This window comes from Lepidochelys kempii, chromosome 9 (genome assembly GCF_965140265.1).
Source record: "Lepidochelys kempii isolate rLepKem1 chromosome 9, rLepKem1.hap2, whole genome shotgun sequence".
Taxonomy (NCBI): Eukaryota; Metazoa; Chordata; order Testudines; family Cheloniidae; genus Lepidochelys; species Lepidochelys kempii.
Genome location: NC_133264.1, coordinates 17706246 through 17726982, shown reverse-complemented (window position 1 = coordinate 17726982; position 20737 = coordinate 17706246). Strand labels below are relative to the sequence as shown.

At 41.0% G+C, this 20737-nt stretch overlaps 1 protein-coding gene across 10 annotated transcripts in view; it reads left to right on the top strand.

The window, feature by feature from the left end:
* Window positions 1-20737, top strand: part of LOC140917185 (uncharacterized) — a 315283-nt gene that overhangs the window by 276865 nt on the left and 17681 nt on the right. For 7 of the 10 annotated variants that reach the window (XM_073359429.1, XM_073359432.1, XM_073359431.1 and 4 more), the window contains 8 exons: window positions 4407-4535; window positions 6041-6166; window positions 6974-7102; window positions 8513-8641; window positions 9084-9212; window positions 10217-10345; window positions 14634-14762; window positions 15772-19676. In XM_073359429.1, the coding sequence (XP_073215530.1) occupies window positions 4407-4535; window positions 6041-6166; window positions 6974-7102; window positions 8513-8641; window positions 9084-9212; window positions 10217-10345; window positions 14634-14762; window positions 15772-15818 (947 nt within the window). In that variant the 3' untranslated portion in view covers window positions 15819-19676. Of the gene's footprint in view, window positions 1-4406; window positions 4536-6040; window positions 6167-6973; window positions 7103-8512; window positions 8642-9083; window positions 9213-10216; window positions 10346-14633; window positions 14763-15771; window positions 19677-20737 lie in introns of those variants that run through there. The other 3 variants (XR_012160738.1, XM_073359435.1, XM_073359436.1) reach the window with 2 other exon arrangements.

The window sequence follows — 20737 nt, the reverse complement described above, 5'->3', positions numbered from 1 at the left end:
CTGTGTCTTTTTAAATATATTGATATATAGCATAATACCCCAGATCATAGTATCTTAGCTTTTATTAGTCATTCTATAGATGTACAAGGGCCAAACATAGGCAAACTTCCATTCATTTCAGTGGCGCTTCCCAGAGTAAAAATTGAGTACGAACCTCTGAACTGAGCCTTGGAATAAGAAAATTAAGACAGTAAAAGTTGCACCATTGCCATGATTTAAAGGAAGAAGTTACAGGGTAAAATCCTAGCCTCGCTGAAGTTGATGAGATCTTTGGCATTGACTTCAGTAGGCCCAGGACTTCATCCAAAGTGTATAAGGCTTGTGCCTTTCTGGTGCTGAGTGCCCTCATAGGAACTGAAGTTGCACAATATCTTACAGAGCAGATTTTCAATGAATAGATTTTGTTTTGTTTAATTTTCTGCCTAGAGAAATAAGAGGATCACTGGGATATACGGATTCATATGGAAAAAATGATTGTATTGCATCTAAATTTTGCTTCTGTTTTATACTCTTGCTCGGTAGCTTTCACCAATCAGTGGCAAGTTGTCGGAGTATAACCAGATGATTTTAAAGTTAGTGTGTGTTTCGTTGTGGGGATCTGTGCTGCAAGAGATCAAGGGCCTGATTCTCATCTAATACCACCTTTGCACTGGGATAGCACCATTACTTTGGTAGAAATACTCCTGCTTCAAACTGCTGTAGCTGAGAAGAGAATCAGGCCTGTTCTATCCCATGCTGAAGAAGCTTTCAGTATGCTATTGAAACTGGGCGCAGTGTAGGAAGCCACTCCCAAAGAAGTCAAGTTGGCCTTAGTCCAGTCAACATGTGGTTGGATACTGCTGGAAACAGTTTCTGGCAACAACGGCTGTACTTATAATACTGTGAAAAAAGGTTCAAGAAAATATCCATAAAAGGTGCAACTGGCTGGGAAACTGGGGTTCCAGCAGCCAAGAGCAATTGGACTTCCATGTTCTCAAGTTTGGAGTAGAGAATTGAAATAGTCTTTTGGCAAGGTACAGAGGAAGCAGGTAAGCTAGCAATACGAATCCCATCTGTTAGCCATAACTCTGTGGATGGGCAAGTCTGCCTGGGTGTGGTAAAATTAGAAAAAAAAAACTAATGGCTCTAGTGGATAGAAAAAAAACACTGCCACTCTGCGTTGTTTACAGATGTATTTGAGCCTGGTGAACTTTCAGCTGGGAAGACCAACCTCATCAGCTCCAACGACTAATGATCAATCTTAAAGCTGTAGGTAATGGGACACTTCAAGGGTATGTCTGTATTGCATGTGGAAACGAGCCACCCAGCTCGGGTCCACAGAGTTGTGTCACTGGGGCTCTCACAAGCACACTAAAAGTAGCTGTGTAGTCGTTACAGCTTGGGCTGGCACTTGAGCTTTCAAGCTCCAGGCTTGAGATCCTGAGTTCCAGCCTGACCCACAACGTCTATACAGCTAGTGCAAGGCCTGCTAGCACAAGTCAGTGGACTCGGGCTGGGATGCTAACTCTCAGATGCAATGAAGACTTCCCCAAAAGATGCAATTAATATTGGTAAGGAAAGCCCGAGTATATACTGTTGGTACAAAAGAATCTAGAAGCATGAATTCTGGATTAACTCAGGATTTAGGATTAGAATAAGGAATTTAGATCATGGCAAAACTAACCCAAGACAGAAGGAAGAGATCAGGAAATGATTTAGAAATCTGGCTGCTGTTCTTGCAGTTCTCAGAAAAGCATAACTCTGATGTACAGGAAGCTGTTAAATTAGAAAATGTCTTTATTAGATAACTGGTGGTTATAAACTAAACTTCTTTGTGGATGCATAGCCTACTTAAATGGCAGGATTCTGTGTAAATTGCCCTGGCTGTCTGCATATAAGCCTCTTGGAAAGTAGTAACAGATGAGAACAACTTGCTGATAATTATGTTGAATGTTGAAGCAGATGTGTTTTCACGGCTTGTGTTGCTCCCTGTTGAACTGAAATAAATAAGAAGTTAAAAGGATAAGTACATTGGGAAGGGAAGAATTACACATATTACTGGAACCACGTCCAGTCATGGAAGAAACCTTGTCAGCCTGAACTGAGAAACAATTCTGAAACCTCTGCCAGAGAGGAGAAAAAGTAGTTAGGTGAGTGAAGCAGAATAAAAAGGGAAAAAGCCAAACAAAGACCAAAAGGAAGTAGGGAAGCCACTGAAAAAGAGGCTAAATGAAATCATTATACTGAAGATGTCTCCTTGACACTGTTTCTTAGTGGATATTGAAAGAACATTATAGGGGGGTCTCTCTCCGACAGCAGGAATTTACATTTCACTGTGTACATGAAGTTGCAAAATTTATTCGGTAAAATCTGCAGTATGTGGGTGAGTTTGTGTTATCATACCCCCGTAGGGAGAGATGTTGATTTAACTCTCAGATTTGCTCTTCCCGTGGATAGGGGGAAGCGATGTACTGAGTAAAAAGGACCTATGGAACAAAAGAGAATCTATATTCTGTAAATACATATGTCCATTTAGTACAGTTAATCTGGTATCTGTGGGTAGCAGCCAATGTTATTTTTAAAAGACATCCCGACTGCATTCGCTGTTCTGAGGTGCTGTATAGATCAGTTCAGAGGAGGCAAGGATTTCTTCTCCATCCACACAAATCATGATTTTATACACTGAAGAAAGAGAGTGAATTATTAACATCCATAAATTCCTACAGTACAAAGTATGAAGAGACACGTGGCTAGAAATTGGCCACATATATACTCCGGTGGGGATTTCCAGTATGGCCACAGGCTTTCCTTTTTTAGAGTGGGAGAAAGTGAATGTCATTTCCAGCAACGAGTGTCAGTGTGAATTGTCTTGGTAAATGGTTTCCCTTAGAAAGGGCTGTACTGCCATTCTCAGCACAGCTGACATAGAAAGGCGTTCACGCTTCTGATGATCTAGAAATTGCTACCATACACTAGGGAAAAGGGGACACACTATGCACCTCCAGAGGCCAACAGTTCCAGAACTGGTCTAAAGTACAAGCACCAGAGGGCTGTTGCTAGCAGCTGGGTTTAGCTCCTAGAATCATACGATTACAGCAGAATCTGAGCTTTCACCTAAGTAAGTCACAGTTGCGGAGAAAAGTTTGAAAACGTAACCTGAGTGTATCTGATGCCTGAGCCTGCAGACAGCCTGAAACAGCTTTGAGAGGGGCAAACTGCCCCATGTATCACAATGGGATATTAACTCCAAGACCCACTGCTCTGAGGGGACCTGCCAACACCACCCCTGCAGAGAACTCCATGGGTATGGCGGGGGAAGAGTGCAGCGGGCCCAGCCCTCCCACCCAAGTGATACACCCTTCCTGCTACTACTCTATCCATGGGCAGAGGGCATCACATGGCTGTCTCTGCAGCTCCCAAGGGGTGGGGGTGGGGGCTACCTACTGTACCTGGCAAGGAAAAGGGGATCCCATGCCACTTCCTCTGATTCTCTCCAAGTGGTGAATTGGGACCAGCGTGGGGCCCCATTGTCATGGTGTGCCTAGAGCGCTGGGTTGCCTTAATCCAGCCCTGAACATTAGGAAAATCTATTTAATATTCTGATGCATCAATAAACATTTGATTCTTGATTCTCCCCCACTTGTTTTATAAGAATGTAATTTCATGGGAGTTCCTCCTGATTGACAGTGGGGTAAATGAGATCAGAATCAGGCCCTAGCACTGGAGCCTTGAAATAGCGTACAATAACCAGCTGTGTTTTGGGGAAATGGCTTTGTCCATTACCATTGAATGTATCAGGGAAATGAGGAAACATGAAATGTCAATCTCTATTTAGATAAATGCAAATTTGGAGAGAATGGATATCTGCCTAGCATTGTCCATAATAAACTGCTCTTCAAAAAGAAGACATCTGAAGCAAGGCACATGCATACAATGCCACCTGAAAAGCCTATTTAAATCTACGTCAGACAAATTATTCATGGACAGCTTATCCTCATATATGAATTGCACTGGTACTCCAGCCAAGGCCACTTTGTTTGGGTTATTACAGGACAAGGTCTCCCTTTAAGAAAAAGAATTCCCAGTTTTGCATTTGTATGTGTAACTCGTGAGTCTATGGAAATCCCCCATGTCCTCTTCTCTGAAACACTTGCACAGTCTTCCATTCACAGGCCAGGATTACGGCTCACGTTACAGTGAAAAATGCAGTTTGGAGAAAACCAACATAGGTTAAAGTGACTTTCTGCTGCTTCAATTAAAAAAAAAAGCCTACAAATTAGGTTTGGTTTTATAAGAACAAATAATTAGACTAGAAATAGAGGTTGAAAACAAAATTTAGGTGTAAGGTAACAAAGTGATCTTGCTATGAAACTGTAGGGTCACACAAGTAGTATTTCCTAATTGCTTTTTTTCCTGTTTTAAAACAGAATGTCCACAAGGTACCTATGGTCCATACTGCCAAAGGGCATGTAAATGCGTTAATGGAGGCCACTGTGATACTATGACAGGAACCTGTGATTGTCCTCCTGGCTTCATTGGAGCTGACTGTAGTAAAAGTAAGAGTTCATTAAAAATTAAAGGGGTAATTTAAATCTATATACTGACAAGAGAGAAAAATAAGCATTAATTGAAAATAGTGAAGATAAACAGTAGTTTATTAGTATATAAACAACAGGCAGATCCTGACCAACCCTTCACTCAATAGCAAATCGAAATTCCAGCTTTGTGAAAAATTCTCTTTCAATGCATTTTCTCTTCCTTATGAGAGTGTGAAGCAGGCACGATTGACCCAGGGTTGCAGCCTCTGTGTCCAGTCTCTTCATGAGCAAGATCAAAATGGGAGAGGAGGTCACACTCCTCCTTTTTTGCCCCAAATCTGCTTATTGAGGTACTCACCTACGTAGGATAGGGATATATATTTTTTTTTGGTCTTTTATCATTCTTCTGTGTGAGCTCATTCAAGAGTGTAGTCATTGTCTGATCTCACCCACATAGCTGTTGCTGGGGCATTAGATGTTCTGGATGAGGTACACCACATGTTGTGATAAGCATGTGTAGGACCCCTGGATCTTGAAAGGTTGTGGAGGGTATTTATCTCTGTAGCAATGGAGATGTTTGGAGGTTTAGAATCTGTTTTTCTGGCAGGATCTAGTGCCACTTTGAGTTGGTGTGGCCTGGTCTGTGAAGAGCTTACGTCTGATGATGAGCTTGGTGAGACTGGAGGGTCATTTGAAGGCCAGAAGAGAGGGTTGGGGAAAGATCTCTGTGGGTTGTAATTGATAAATGATACCCCATATGAGTTCCAGTGTGGGGTGGTAGACAACAACTAGGGGTGTGCAGATGATGGGGTTTTTCGCCTGTATTTTCTCAGGCTTCATGTGGATGAGCACTTATGGGAAAAGTTTGTTTGAAGCCAGTGAGCCTACTCATGTGAATAAATGCTCATGAGGATGAGAAAGAGCTCCACATTCTAGCCCTTGAAGTTTTGCATTGGCACCCTCATAAAAACTGAGTGACTAGAAGGTAATTAAGTCTTCAGTAAATCCCATCTAACCGTGGCAATCTAGTTTACCATTCATAATTTATGACTCTAATGCTAATAAAAAATTACTGCCTTGTTAGCTTTTTCAATTACTTTTTGCAGTTCACTATAACTTTTTTTACAAAACTTAACACTTCACCGTATTTTTGATAATCTGAACTGTTGCTGATCAATAAATGAAATATCAGTGTTATGGGAATGAGGAAATCTTTACTTTAAAGCGGGACCACCATTTAATACTGTAGTGAAGCTTGGTTCCACTTTCATTAGGAAGCTTCGTTGTTTTCACAGTAATGTTTGGTAGAAGATTCCTAATGTCAAGTAAAATTTCAGAGGAAAAACGTAAGCAAATATTTGGACACTTTTCTTTTTGTAAAACTGATTTCTTCAGATTCAAAACCAAGCTGAATGCAGCTTAGAGGAGTCTGCTTGATTAAAAGGAAGGGCCTTAGATTACAAAAAGAAACAAGGGTCTGGACAGCTGGCATGTTTAATGAGAAAAGTTCATGTTTCCTCTAGTTTGTCCTGTAAGCCACTATGGGAAGGACTGCATCCTGTTGTGCTCCTGTGGTAAAGGGCAGTGTGACCCAGTGACTGGCAAGTGCTACTGTCCACCTGGCCAAATTGGACCCAGTTGTCAGCAAGGTAACAGAACGAGATCCAAGGGCACCCTGTCAATCTAGACATTTACTTGCAGCAGTCAGAAAAAGAAATATCTCAGCCTCACAGATGTAAATAAATTGCCATTATTTATGCCCCTAGGAATTCATTCTGTGAGCAATCGCTGCATTTCCTTATCTCTCTGGAGCAAAATGATGTTTTAAATGTAACCCAGTGTAAGCTGGTGGGCTGAGTCTGTAGCTGCTCCAAACTGTGCAGCTTCAGTTTCTTTGCTCAAGGCTCCTCTGCGTTAACATAGAAATATTCAAAATAACACAAAGCAACCCAAAGTTGCACTGCCCTCAGCATGTCATCTAATAATCATGTTTATTAATGTCATGACTAAGGACCAACCAAGAAAGGGTCCCCATTTTTCTAGGGACTGTAGAGAGTAATGGACAGTCCCTGCCCCAAAGAGTGTATTATCTAAATAGACAAGACAGACATGGGCAGACACCAGGTTGGGGATGGGGTGAACACACAAGACTGAAGACTGCAATGGCAGCAAATGTCATGTTCATTCTACAATAATTCTTTTGGGGCAAGGGGATGGTTAGTTAGGAGGGGATAAGCTAAATGGAAAGAAAAGTGAAGGGAGGGACAGGGCAGTGGAGAAGAGGGTAGGCACAGCACAGGGCAGAGGTGTTCACATACACCCAAAGGCCCAAGTGCCCTGTTACACCAAGTATGTGTAACGTACGGTAAAGAGAACTTTCTGCATTCATCGTTTCCTTCTTTTGCATTCATCCTCTTTGAGGCTAATTTTTTTTTAACAACTTTAATTTGCTGTAGTGTGTCCCCAGGGAAGCTATGGCCCCAGCTGCCAGCTAAGGTGTATCTGTAAGAATGGTGGTATCTGTGACCCTGTGAACGGATCTTGTTCCTGTGGACTTGGCTGGACAGGAAGTTATTGTGAGAAAGGTAGTATCTTCTCTCTCTCTCTCTCTTTTGACTCAACAAAGAAGAGGTCAGCAGCAGTATCAGATTTTATAATGAACTGCCACTGGCATTGTACAGTAATTCATGCAACACTTTTGGAAGTAAGACTATGAGTTATATTATTAGTTGGACCTTCTCAGTAATTTGCAAGGGTCACTAGTAGCCTGATGTTTTGATCCTAACAACTAAACTACTCTATAGGAAATTTACTGGGAGCTGTGTGTTAGTGACCTCTCCAAATCTAGGTCTGAAAAAACCCTGCAGGCTGCACTAGCAGGAATGAACCAACCCTCAGACAGTGAGGGCAGGTTCTGATTAATCTTAGTGACTTAGCAGGTACTTTCATCATTGTTGTGGACATTTATGTCCCTAACACAGTTGAACAAATGTTGGGCCATATCCTCAGCTTGTGTAAATCAGTGTAGCTTCCTGACTTTGAGGGACCTAGGCCAACTTACACCAGCTATCCAAGTATATTTACATATTTTTCCAAAGATAACCCTATGTGCAGCTTACTCCAGTGATTTAGATGCTACAGTGATGAGAGCTACCTCAGAAAGAAAATCTTGTTTAGTGTATGCCCCCACCCACAGGCCTCTGAATTGGATAGTCATGCTGATTTGTGCATACCCATAGCAATGGCAGCTAGATATGGAACTGGTGAGAAATGGAAGCAAGGAGTTTCCAGATATACCTATTTGTTGTGACTTGCTCCAGAAACTCTAGAATGTCTTGGCAATGGAGGAACTACACTTCTGCAAAAAAGCTGATGATATTGATACATGATCACTTTTGCTATCAACAATTTGTGAAGGGTTTTAGTTCGCTATGGTAGGTACCTAATTATGCAAGGGTGTGAAACAGGGTTCTTTCCATTTCCATTAGAAATTACTTAATAATTAATGGCATCCATATATGACACAACAGAAACTGAGAAAACGTACTTTATTTAATGCTTTACATTTAACGGTAAGAAAACATTGATGTAGGTACAAAAAAAACTGAAATGATGCCATTTGTTGTGTATTCTGAGAACGTGCAATTATACTTTTTTTCATCAGTATAAACCATACAGAAAGACAAATTCACAAATGGGAATTGTGGAAAGAAAATGGCTTTTCAGTATTGCATAAACATCCAGATAGTGAAAAATATTTCTCTCACAAATTTGTTAAGTTGTTCCCAGTTATGCAGAAATTTAGTGAACCCATAAAGCAGATAAATTTCACACAGGTGGGGAGGAAATTCACAACAAATAGTTCTTAGCTATTAAAATAAAAATAAAATAAAAAATAAAAAAAATAAAATCTTTTCTGACTAGTATTATTTCCTTACGTGTCTTTCCAGTGTGAAGTGTGGATAAATAAAACTTTTTGTTCTTTTTATTAACAGAATGTGCCCCGGGTAAATATGGTTCTGATTGCCACTTAAACTGCTCCTGTCAGAACAATGGATCTTGTGACAGGTTTACTGGTTGCTGCCAATGTCCAGAAGGTTACTATGGACACTCTTGTGAGCACAGTAAGTAGACAATCCTCTCAGAGAAAGAAGGCCTCAACTTTGCATCAGGGGTTTGTGTTAGTGGATCCTAATGCAAGGGCCTGAGTAGTTCTATAGTCCAGCAATAAAATTATGTATGTACCCAGAGCAGTCATGTGCACTTTTTGGTGTTTCAATTAAAAATTGTCTCTCTTTGCGGCCCTGATTCGGCAAGCTACTTAAGAATGTGCATAATTTCAAGCACATAATCTCATTGAAGTCAATGGGACTACTCACAAGTTTAAAACCACAGATATGCTCAAGTATCTTGCAGAATGAGTGGGGCCCATGTAATAATTATATTGTTAACTCTCTTCTTGCAGATATAGCAGGAAACTCTCAGACTTACAGGATGGTGTATTCTTTTTCTGCATATACTTTTGTCCCGTTGCCAAAGTAACATTTGTAACCTTTCATTTCCCAGCCTGCCCTGCTGGATTTTATGGTCTAAACTGTATTCACTCTTGTGATTGTAAAAATGGAGCTACTTGCAATCCAGTGACTGGACAGTGCATTTGTCCTGAAGGCTATGAAGGTGTCCAGTGTGAAAAAGGTGTGTGTAAACTTTTTTATGTAATTTGGGCCTGGCACCATATGTGTTCTGTCTTCTTACTTCTGTATTTTTCAAAGAAGACTTTATTTATTTTTGGACACTGTGGAATCTTATCATTAACCATTTCACTGTTAATTGTTCTATCAAAAACATCTGGATCAATGACCTTGTCCACAATCACACCATGCTTGTCATGCCCTAACATTCGTCTTTTTAAAAGAATATTTCCCAAAGGAAAAATTATGACATTCTATCAGATATTCAGATCATTAAAAAGCAAATGAAATGTAGCTATTTCCATACTGCATTCACATCTAGTCCATTATTCTCTCTCCAGTAGTGGACAGTAGTGGACAGTAACATCTGCTTCAGAGGAAGGCACAAGAAAACCTGCAGGAGACAGTTATGGAATAATCTATCCATAGGAAAAAATTCTTTGTGACCCTTATTAGAGCTTGGATTATGCCCTGAAACTCTAAACTCTTGGGTTGTTTACTCATATCTCTGGATATTCTCGTATCCTATATAAATGTCTAATCCTGTTCTGAATAATGCTAAGCACTTGGTCTCATTGATTAGATGAGTTCCACAGGTTACTTTCACAAAACAAATTGCTTCTATACAGTTTTAAGTTTGCCACTAACATTTCAAATAAGAGTATCAACTAGATTAAGTGAGTATTCTTACCTCTCATGGTGAAAGTTACATAATATTTCTCTGCTGGTTGTTTGATTAAAAATCAAATGAAGTACCTAATTGCAACAGTGCTGGGGCATGTTACAAATACCTGCAATAGGTTGAATTAGATTTAGCCTGAATAAAAAGAAAGCATGCAAGTATTAAGGCTCTTCCATCTGTAAGTCTTTCATTAAAGTGTGGCAATTCATACTAGATTCACATTCGAGCTCATGAGTTCTAGGAGATATGAGTGAAAGATTCTACCGAAATAACGTGTTTCTTGCTATTGGCGTGTACAGCACATAAAAAAGTGTTCTTTTTGTTAGGCTGTAATGTTGGAAGATTTGGAGACAAATGTCAGCATCAGTGTGACTGTGAAGGAGTAGCCTCATGTGAACCTGTAACTGGAAGATGCCTTTGCCCACCTGGCAGGACTGGAGACAAATGCACCATTGGTAAGATCATTAAACACCCTTCAAGGGCTGATTTACACAAGACTTTTGTACCTATACATGGGCTTAGAAACGTATCAGTACAACCCCCTTGTGTGGGTGCAGTTATGCAGGATTGCTATCAGGATGGCTCATTCCCTGTGGGAATAAGCTATGCCAATATAAGAACCTTTTTAAGGAGGTGGTACCACTTTTAACTATATCAGTTTCTAAACCAATATAGTTATAGTGGTAGAAAAACTGTATGTGGACCATCCCTAAAATGTTATTCTCCTCTATTTTACAACAACACACTACCAATGGATACATTCAGAAACTCACAAACAGCAACTGTGCAGAGTAAGGGAGGACTCTTGCAGGGGGCTGTAAACTGGACTTCGGAGATATTTCTGCTTGCTTTTGCACTCAGACTTGTGGGCAGAGCTTTGCAAACCAAGGCCAAAGCTGTGTCAAGGACCCATGTGGAAACATTGACCATTGTCCCCAGAGAACAATAATACAGGAGCTATAGCAGCTACTGCCGGCTCTGGGCTACAGAAGTTGTCTTAGGGTATGTCTACACTGCAATTAAAAACCCACAGCTGGCCCTTGGGAGCTGACAGGGGCTAAGGAGCTCTAAATGTTCAGGCTTGGGCTGGAGCCAGGGCTTTAGTACCCTGTGCGGTGGAAGGGTCCCAGAGCTTGGGCTTCAGCCTGAGCTTCAACATCTATACCACAATTAAATAACCCATTAGCCTGAGCCCCATGAGCCCAAGTCAGCTGGCATGGGCCAGCCACAGGTGTCTAATTACAGTGTAGACATACTCTTACAGGTCCTGATCCAAGTAAACTCCCCAGCACGCAGCAGGCCCTTGGAGTGAGTACTAGGTAACTGATTTGCTCAGCAAGGTAGAATTCTTCCCTATGTATCAAAATTATAAAAGTGGGGGAGAAAATTCTAGTTTTTTCTTTGCAACAGCTGAGTCCTAATGAAATTGTGGTAGTTGTGACAGAGTGTAGATGGCAGCTAAAATCCTCATGCCAGATTCTGATCTCAGTCACACTGGCAGAAATCCAGAGTAACTGTACTGAAGTAAATGGAATTAAACTTGAGCGCGGAATCAGGTCCCCATTATAAAAGGTAAAAAATACTAAAGTAAACATGCTGAGTCACTACTAATATTTTAAGATCTCAGTTGGAGAATACCAGAACCACTTTTCAAGGGTCCTTTTGTTCTGGGAAATAGCATGAAGCAGTTAAAAACGGAGCACATTATCAATGAAAACGAGAGGTTAAATAATTGCTGGAAACTTACAAGTTGGTGCAACCCAAAAGCTAAAAAAGAAAATGACTTGCTTCCCCTGCTGCACTGTCCTGTGGTCAAAAATCAATCTCCAGACCATGTGGTCTGAATGGAGAGTTGAACCACACAATACAGTGAGTAAGGCTGCATGAATCCAAAGATCTTGCCAGTGACTTTAGGCAGAAATGAAACGCAAGGGGGAAGCTTAGCGTTGAAAATGTGAGCAAAGTTTCTGCTTCTTTCAAAGAAAGGGAGGGATTTTTATTTTCTTAAACCTGCTAGTCACAACCCCCATCCATGAAAAGCAGTTATGGAGCAGGTTTTATTTGCGTTTTTATTTTCAATTAGGCTCCGTTCATCTGTGATATAACTGTGAACAGCTGTGACTATGCAGCAGCTATAAAGATAAAAGGCCTGATTTTAATTTGAACTCTGGTAAGGCACCCATTAAACAGCCAAAATGTTAATTAAAAAAAAAGAGAGAATATAACAAGCTTTTATGGGACCTCTTTTTTCTGGTAAATTAGCATTGCAGACTTTCAAACAGATGTCTTAAATACACTTTGTTGTTATCATGAAAATGTGGTATTACATAAATAAAAATCAGGTCCAGAGGTGTTCAGGAGACCCTGTCTCATAACATTTCCTAATTGAAAAAACCAAGCTTCTGAGACCAAGGGAAGAATTCCCCCACACGTGGGTTAGTAGCTGAAACGGCAATTGGAAACATTTTTATTTACATACTGGTTGGTGCAGTGAAAGGGAAAAGATTCTTTATATTTACAATGAGTTCTTTGGGGGGGAAGAGCTGTTATTTACAATGTATTTAGCACCCTGCCTTCCCAGCCTGCTGCTACGTTTTCCTCCAGGCATGTATCCTAAGTGCATAAACAACTTTGAAAAGTTGTGATGAAAATGAGGCACAAAACCTATTTACTCATCTCTTGCAGTGGAGATAGATGATCATGAAAAAGCATAATGATGTTTTACTAGCCTGGTGAATAGAATAGGTAAATAGAATTTTGCATGATGGGCATAACACCTACCGCACCCCCAGCACTTCTAGTTCCAGCACTCTTGTCTCCCTGTAGTATCCAGCCTCTCACAGGATACTCACAGAATTACCAGCTTTGCTGTCCCCCAGAGAGCAGTGTAGGCAAAGCTTGGCTGGTACAACTCAGGCCCTTTATAACATCACAGCACTGAGATATAGTTATAGTGAAAACAGTCATAAATTTATGACCAGAAATAAAGATTTCAGAGATACTGAGTAGGGATAATAGAAACAGAAATGGTTACATATAAAACAAAAAGTATAGCACACTTCTTAGAGTCTAAAGTTATCTTTAACAGGCTAAAATCCCTAGTCTAAAGCACTTTCTAACCTAAAATGACTCCCCACATTACCAGCCAAAATGGTTGAGATCCACCTTTCCTGGATGCAGAACGCACAGTTCTTTTTTGCTGCCTCAGTGATGGATAACAAGATGTCCTTTTGCTTTTCCTTATATTTCCCAAAACTCATTGTTTTGTCCCCGCGGTTGCCTTCACGTGTTGGTGTTGTCTCCATATCCAAAACAGGCTTCCATTGTGTTGTCTTCAGTGCTTAATCTACATAAGAACCTCGGCAAACAGGTGAATATACATCTATTTGCCTGGCAAAACTTATTTGTCAATCCAGCCTAGGGCACAGAATCTAAAATATATTTTTAGTACATAAGTACAACTCCTTAAATATCATCTGTACTTCTTGCAATGATTATGAGACTCAGTAGGACATAAGCTTTTTATTAGGCACCTCACATGACCCTTTTTGGATAAATATTATGAAAGCAGTGTGAGTTTGTTGGGCCTGATAGAAGTTGCTGTTACAGAACAGTGAACCCTTTGCCAGTTGGCATTGAGAGGTTCTTAGGGTCATAAAGGGTGATATGAAATAATTTTCAGATTGACTCTGCCTGTCTTGGTTTATGTGAAGATTACATAGTGCCATGCATAGAGAGCCAAGAATTGCACTGGGTAATTGTGGAAGCCAGTAAGAATCTATAAAATGACAATAGCCTGCTTGAAGAAATCCGCAACTCCCTTTCAGTGGCTTAGTTCAGGGGGCATAAGTTTGTCACCATCCACTCTCATACCTGCTACAGTTCTCATATTGGGAACTTCTTTAAGACTTTTTGACCATGAATTGGCTGGACCAGTGAGGCAGGACCAGTTAGTGGATGACAAACACAGGCTTCAAGGCTTTCCAAAATGTGTGTTTTTTCTTATTGTTTAGCAAGTCTGGGTCTCTAATTGTTTTCATGGTACTAACAGAGTATGCTAGATGAGCAGTGGAGGTGTGTATCAAGGTCCAAGGCAATTAATCATACAGGATAATAAGTCAGTTCTCCTCCTTTCTTTGTTTTATACAGATGAGTATTTACCTTAGGCAAAAGAGAGGTCAGCTTTTTAACACAACAAAAACCTTCAGCAATTTGGAATGGGCAAATAACGATAGTCAGTGATATTTTCTGTTCCAGAGCTGACCCCAACAAAGTTTTACCACGTCACACCCAGATCACAAATGGAGAATGACATTTCGATTCTCAGTTGAGCCATTCAGAGTTTTTTCCAGTGAAAAAACCAGGAATTTTCATGATCTCTCAGGGAGAAAAATCCCCAGTTTCAAACTGTGTGAGACATTTTCCCCTGAAACTCTGATATTGGCTCAAAGTTAATCTGCCCTGTTTTCTATATGTTTTCTACACCATTCCCCATCTTCTACCAAGGTCAGGGCCTATGTCTTATACTGAACTTCTCTAATGAATTGTGACACATGGTTCTATTGGTTCCTGAGAAGAAGTCTTGTTCTCCTCTCCTTACCCATATCCTCCCCTCTCCTCTTTTCTGCTTCTTCCTTTCCTTTCAGACCCTCTTCTCTACCCAAAGTGCTTAGCTGAGTCAGAGACACTAAGCGGTTTTAAATCTGTGCAGTAAACATTTGCTGAAATGTTTTGCCCTTCCAGAATGCAGGTCAGACCAGTATGGCCCCAGCTGCTCTCTGAGATGCCAGTGTGCCAACAAATCCCAGTGTCATCCTCACAATGGGAGCTGCATGTGTCCTGCCAAGTGGATGGGGCCAACCTGTGAAGAAGGTAACACAGGAAAGAGATGGTAGCTCTTCTAAACAGAAAATTTCAAAGAAGTGTCTGCTTATCTTGGGAAAGGATGCAGTTGAAAGGCCAGATTTGTCACTATTTGGGTTCCACGGGATTGTGCCAGTGAAATGTGGGCTCTGAGCCCCTGGCAGCAGAAAGTCCACCTGGAGGGGGTTGGAATGTTTAAGCGACCCATGTTAGCCACTCTGCTAGAGGGCCTGAAGCTAGCTGTTGCAGCCGTCAAAGTAGATAGGAACATTCCAGGAGGAGATGAGGATTGACCAGCTGGGAGATGTACTTATTCAGCATGTCTGAGGGGGGGGGTCCCACTGAAGTCCCAGATGCAATTTAAAGCTAGTTTCCCTCAACAAAGACAAAGGCCTGAATGCCTACCACACGTAATACTGTAAATGCCTCCCACTGCACAGCTGTACCTCTTTTGCCCCCTCCCTTCACCCCCGGGGGGGCATGCCTAAAATTTGTTAAACTCGCAGCCTCAAGAAGGTAAAGAAGGAAGTTAATGATCAATGTATATCTCCCATACACTCAAAGTTCAATGATATATCTACCTATTGTTAATTACGAGATACCAAGCTGAAATGCTATTGATGGCCCGATGGGTAGGTGAGACCGTGGAAAATAGAGATCCTCTCTGCTTTGTGAGGGTATTAAAAACCCCATGACACTCTTTCCTAGGGTCCTTAGTTTAAATTACCCCTCTCGTCTGTGATATGTAGTGCTGACAGTTCATTAATGTTACCATACAATTCTGCATTTAGTTTGGGAAACATTTTAGGATCCATCGATATGAAAGATCTAAATGCAAGTGGCCTTTGCCGTTATTACTGAGGTCATTCTTTCTGTCTATAACCTAGGAAACAAGCATCACCTAGTCCTCTGCTTGCTGATGGAGGCTGGATTATCAAAATGTTTATTGTGTAACCTATATTAAATCTCATACAGTTGCATTATATGGCCCCAAAACTATTTCTACTTAATTCTCTAGGAGGCCCTCCAAAACTTCCTTCTTATGAAGAACAAACTCAGGAATGAGGGAATGCTTTTTCAAGATCTCTTCAACAGTAATGCTTGGACTAATAAATGAATTGTTTTATAGGCACAGACAGTATTTAAACTTGGGTACAAGAACTGCTTGAATTCAGTTTGAACTGTGCTGAAATATTCACACTTTTTCATGGAAGACAACAGTGGCCAATAAGTAGTTTGGATCCCTTTTTAAAACTTCTAACCTGTTTCATTTATTTATTCTTAACCTCCTACTTCTCAATTAATCCACTCTGGACATTCTTTCAGATTCCCGTTGTCACGTATTGTTTGAATTACATGTGGGGGAAAATATTTTTAGCAATACTGATATTTCAAGACTATCATGATAAAAAATGTAATATACACATTTACAATAAGCCACATTAAATACCAGTGGCTTTCTAAACCCAGCTGACAAGGAGACTGGTGATAATACCTATTTGAACTCCAAGGTCTCAAGCTTAGATCTGGTTTATGTAAAAGAGTCTAGTTACCAGAGAACAGAATGGAATCTGTATGGGTTTTCTTCATGTAGATTCAGTTTTGCTGGTTTGTCAAAGTCAAACCATTGAGTGGCTGTCAAAGAAACATCCCCTTTTCATTTCAGAAGAAAGGTATATCTTTTGAGGATGCTGTGGGAAGCAGGCAGAGATGTCTGATTATTGGTGATTTTAAGATAAATTATATCTCCTTTGTAAACAAGACATTGTTCTGTGCTTGTACTACCCAGTTTGGTGAAGTTAGACGTTAAATTCTGAGAATTTAAAATGGTTCTGACTTTGTTCAATGTTATCTGTTGGTCACTTTGTAAAACAAAGTGATCATGGTTACTGAAAATATAGTTAATACTATTTTTGTCCATTTTACAGGTTATCCTTTTAATATAGGACTAAGTAACTGTAAAGATATAATGTTCTGGATTTTTAGTGTCCTGACCCTCATGGGATGAAAGATTTAATGGCACCAATTTGTACCATTGTTCTGATCGGTTAGAAGTTATAAGCCTGTTCATAGCAACTTTCAGTCTGACTGGGTAAAAAGTGGAACTTACTCAAAAGCGGCATGGAATTTAGCGAAAGATTGTATGTGTTGCCACTTAAGCTCTCTTTCACACATCATGACACACTAATGGCGACACTGCAGGAAAAGGCCCTGGTTTTCCTTTTAAAAGGTTCATCATTGCAATTGTGGTAGTCTCTGATTTCTGCAGTCAGACACTGTCCAGATAAAGCATCCCAAGCTTCAGCTGAGGTCTTGAACAATTCATTAGCTGCCCAGTCAGTAGCAGGCCACTGTTGCTCACCTGGGACTTGAACTCCGGTTGTGATCTATTGAGAGCGATTAGAGGTTTGGTTGGCATTTGTTAAGCATAATGAAAGTATGACTATTGTTGTCCATGACTACGCTGTTATTGAAAGTAATTCCAAACATTCCTGTGACAATAACAGAATTAATTAACCAACAGTGCTTTGAGCCAGAAAGACACAGGGCCTAATTTTGATCTCACACCAGTTCTACTTAGTAACACAATGGACATGAGTGGAGTTATTCCCAGTTTACATTGATGTAAATGAGGGCAGAAACAGCGATGGCCTGGAGTTACCCAGAAACAAACAACTCTCAGTGGGCCTAGACCAGCTGCTGCTGTCATTTTAAGTCTCCTTTTTAAAGACACACTGCCCTGATTCTCAACTTACAGTAGTGTAATTCAGGAGTAACTCCACTGAAGTGAATGGAGTTTATACCAGGCTCAAACTGTGAGAGAGGAGACTCCAATGCCTTGTTTTTAACTACAAGAGAGATATGCAATACAAGGCAAAAGTGACTGCCCAAAAAAACATAGATATTGCAAGTAATGCATTATGCTCAGGACTTTGAACTTAGGGACAATACCCACAGTCTTTGGACAAATGTATGGTTTGTTTACTCAGCAACTGATGCACAAAGAACCAATTTTGGCATATACTATTTTGTAGTGGTACACAATGTTTACTGTTTTTCATAATACATGTATTTAACTGTAATAAGAGCTGCTTACCAAAGAACCCTTTAAGAAGCCATATTTATAAGCAGAACCTGTGTTTTCAAAGGACTGTTCTATTTTTCTTACCATACCCCTCTTTATTTTAGTGTTTTCTTGTTTACATTTTCCACAGTACTTTAACTGAGCACTGTAAATATGTACTGGAAATGGAATTAATAATTTTGTCTGTACTGTTTTTTAAAACAATTACCCAAGTAAGACATAAGACACATTGTCAAGAAAACAATAAGAATAATATAGGTTATTTCCCACCGAATTAGAGGCCCAGCTAGAACTGGTCAGGAATATTTTGAAAAACATTTTTCATCAGAAGAGGCTAGTTCCTCAGAACCAAAACTGTTTGCATAAATGGGGTCAGTTCTGACAAATTTTGTCTATGCAAACATTTTTTAAAAGAAAATTTTGAAATGGTCAAACCAGGATCTTTTGATATTTTTCTGGTTGAAAAGACTTTTTGTTTTGAAATGTAAGTTAATTTATGGAAACAAAGAATTTTGAAACACTTTGACATTCAGAATGGAATATTTTGATTGACCTGTGCAAAAAAAAATTGGATTTTCAATTAGCAGAAATTTTTGAGGATGACTTTTTGTTCCAATTTGGATCAGGGAAATGTTTTTGAAATCTCAAATGATTACAGGATGGGAAAATCATTTTCTGCCCAGGGCTAGGCCCAAGATCTGTTATCATTAGTTATGTACTAACTAATTGAAAACTTACTTGGAATATTGTGAACAATTTGTGGGTGCTACTTCTTACCGTTGGTGAACAACATTTACCAAAGAGGGAATTATGTGCCTACAGAATGTTGTTAAATAAACTACATGGGCTTTTTTGTCCTGGGAAAGGTGTTAAATAGTTTTCTGTTACACTCATTTTGTTAAACTGTGGCAAATGAGTTTTATTTGTTACTAAAACAATGTCATACATTTTAATAGATCATTTATTCTGTTTAGTAAAATACCAGTATAAACTGCTAGGATGACAGTTAGCATTGAAATGTGTTGGCAATGACACCTGTCAGGAATGATCTAGATTATACTTAGTCCTGCCATGAGTGCAGGGGGACTGGACTAGATCCCTTCCTGTCCTATGATTTAGTATATTTTAAATTCATTTGTATCTTCAGCTTGGTGCACTCTCCTTGGCAACCTATTTCCCATGTCACGTCAGTCAGTCATAGTGGAATTTCTAGACATTCGTGGACTTTCTATTCTGAATATAACAAGCATGTTATATGAACACACAGGTCACTACTGCTCTTTTACATTGGTGTAAATCTGAATCAACTCCAGACTTACAAGCAGCTAAATGGGTAGACTATGACCTGATGAAGCCAGCAGAATTCTACTCAATGTGAGTTTAAGCAAGCAGAGCAGCATGTTTTAGGTTAGATTTCTATAATTATAATACTATCTTCATAGGGAAACCATCAGGATTTTGAAAATTCCCTGCTCCTCACTGCCAAAACTTACTGTTCTACTTTTATCCTTTTTATGTTTAAGAACCATAGCTATTAAAGTTTGCCCAGATTTCTTATTAACCCTATTATTTTGATTGGCTGCAGGTTTCTGTTTGCCTAAGTAATAACCAGCACAGTATCAGAAATTGCCAACAGGACAAACATGGAAATTATGGACACATTTTGGAAGCATCACTGATTGTTATTGCTGGTTTACCCATGCCAAAAAAAATCATGTTTATTTCAGAATTTATTCTTTTACCAGGGAGAAGGGAACAGAGTCCTAGGTATAGCTCTTTACTCCTCGGGGCATTCTGCGCCAAAAAATAAAAATTCTATGCATAATATTTTAAAATTCGGAAAATAATTTTCTTTGTCAAATAAATGTGGAGGCTCCAGCACGGCATTGGGGAGCGCAGGCCACTGGCTGCACAGAGGTGGGAGATCACTGTGCAGCTCCCACCCGGGGCACAGACTCAGCAGTGAGGCTGCAACCAACTCTGACTCAGCACAAGGACTGGGCCTGCCCCAGAAACACTCCAGGGCCCTGCCCCTCCATGCCAGGTGCCCCAGGTGTGGGCAGGCAGATATGGCAAGGCAGGATCCAAGTGTGGAGGGCCTTAGTGTGGGAGATCCAGGTGTGGGTTGAGAGGGTTCTGTGTGGAGCAATCTGGGTGGAGGCGGCTCAGTGGGGGATCCGGGTGTGGGGGGGATCTGGATGCATAGGGGCTTGTTGGGGGGTTCTGGGTGCAACGGTAATGGGACTCTGTAGGAGGGTCCAGGTGAAGGTGGTTGGGGCTCAGCAAGGAGGGGCTATGGGTGTGGGGGGGGATAGAGCTCGGCAAGGGGGTCTAGGTGTTGGGGACTCAGTGGGAGGGGGTGCAGATGCTGGGGTAGTGAGGCTCAGTGGGGTGGGGATCCAGGTGCAGTTGGTTGGGGCTCAGTAGGGTGGGGATCCAGGTGCGGGTGACTCATCGGGATGGTGCAGGGGCCGGGGTACTTATCAGGGAGGGTTCTGGGTGCAGGTCGTGGGGTGTAAGGCTCAGCGGGAGGGTCTGAGTATGAGAGAGTCTGGATGCACAGGGTTTGCGCAGATGGGGGAGCAGCTCCCTGTACAGTGATCCCTCCCCCTGCAGCTGAAGAGCAATGGGTGCAGGAATTGGGGCGGGGAGGGAGGGGAGCTTGCAGAGCTTCCTACAGCTGGGGCAGAAATCTGGGGGTGGGTCTGACCCAGTCCTGGGTGCCGTGCAGGGGAAGAGGAAGTCCCATCCCACTCAGCCCATCTGGGACTAGCAGCTGAGCCTGGCGCAGGGTAAGAGCCACCAGCTGGGTCTTCCCCAGTCCCACCTCCTGCCCCACAGTGATTTACCTCTCTGCCAGCTGCCCTGGTCATCTGAAACATGCTGCTGGGGAGGGTTA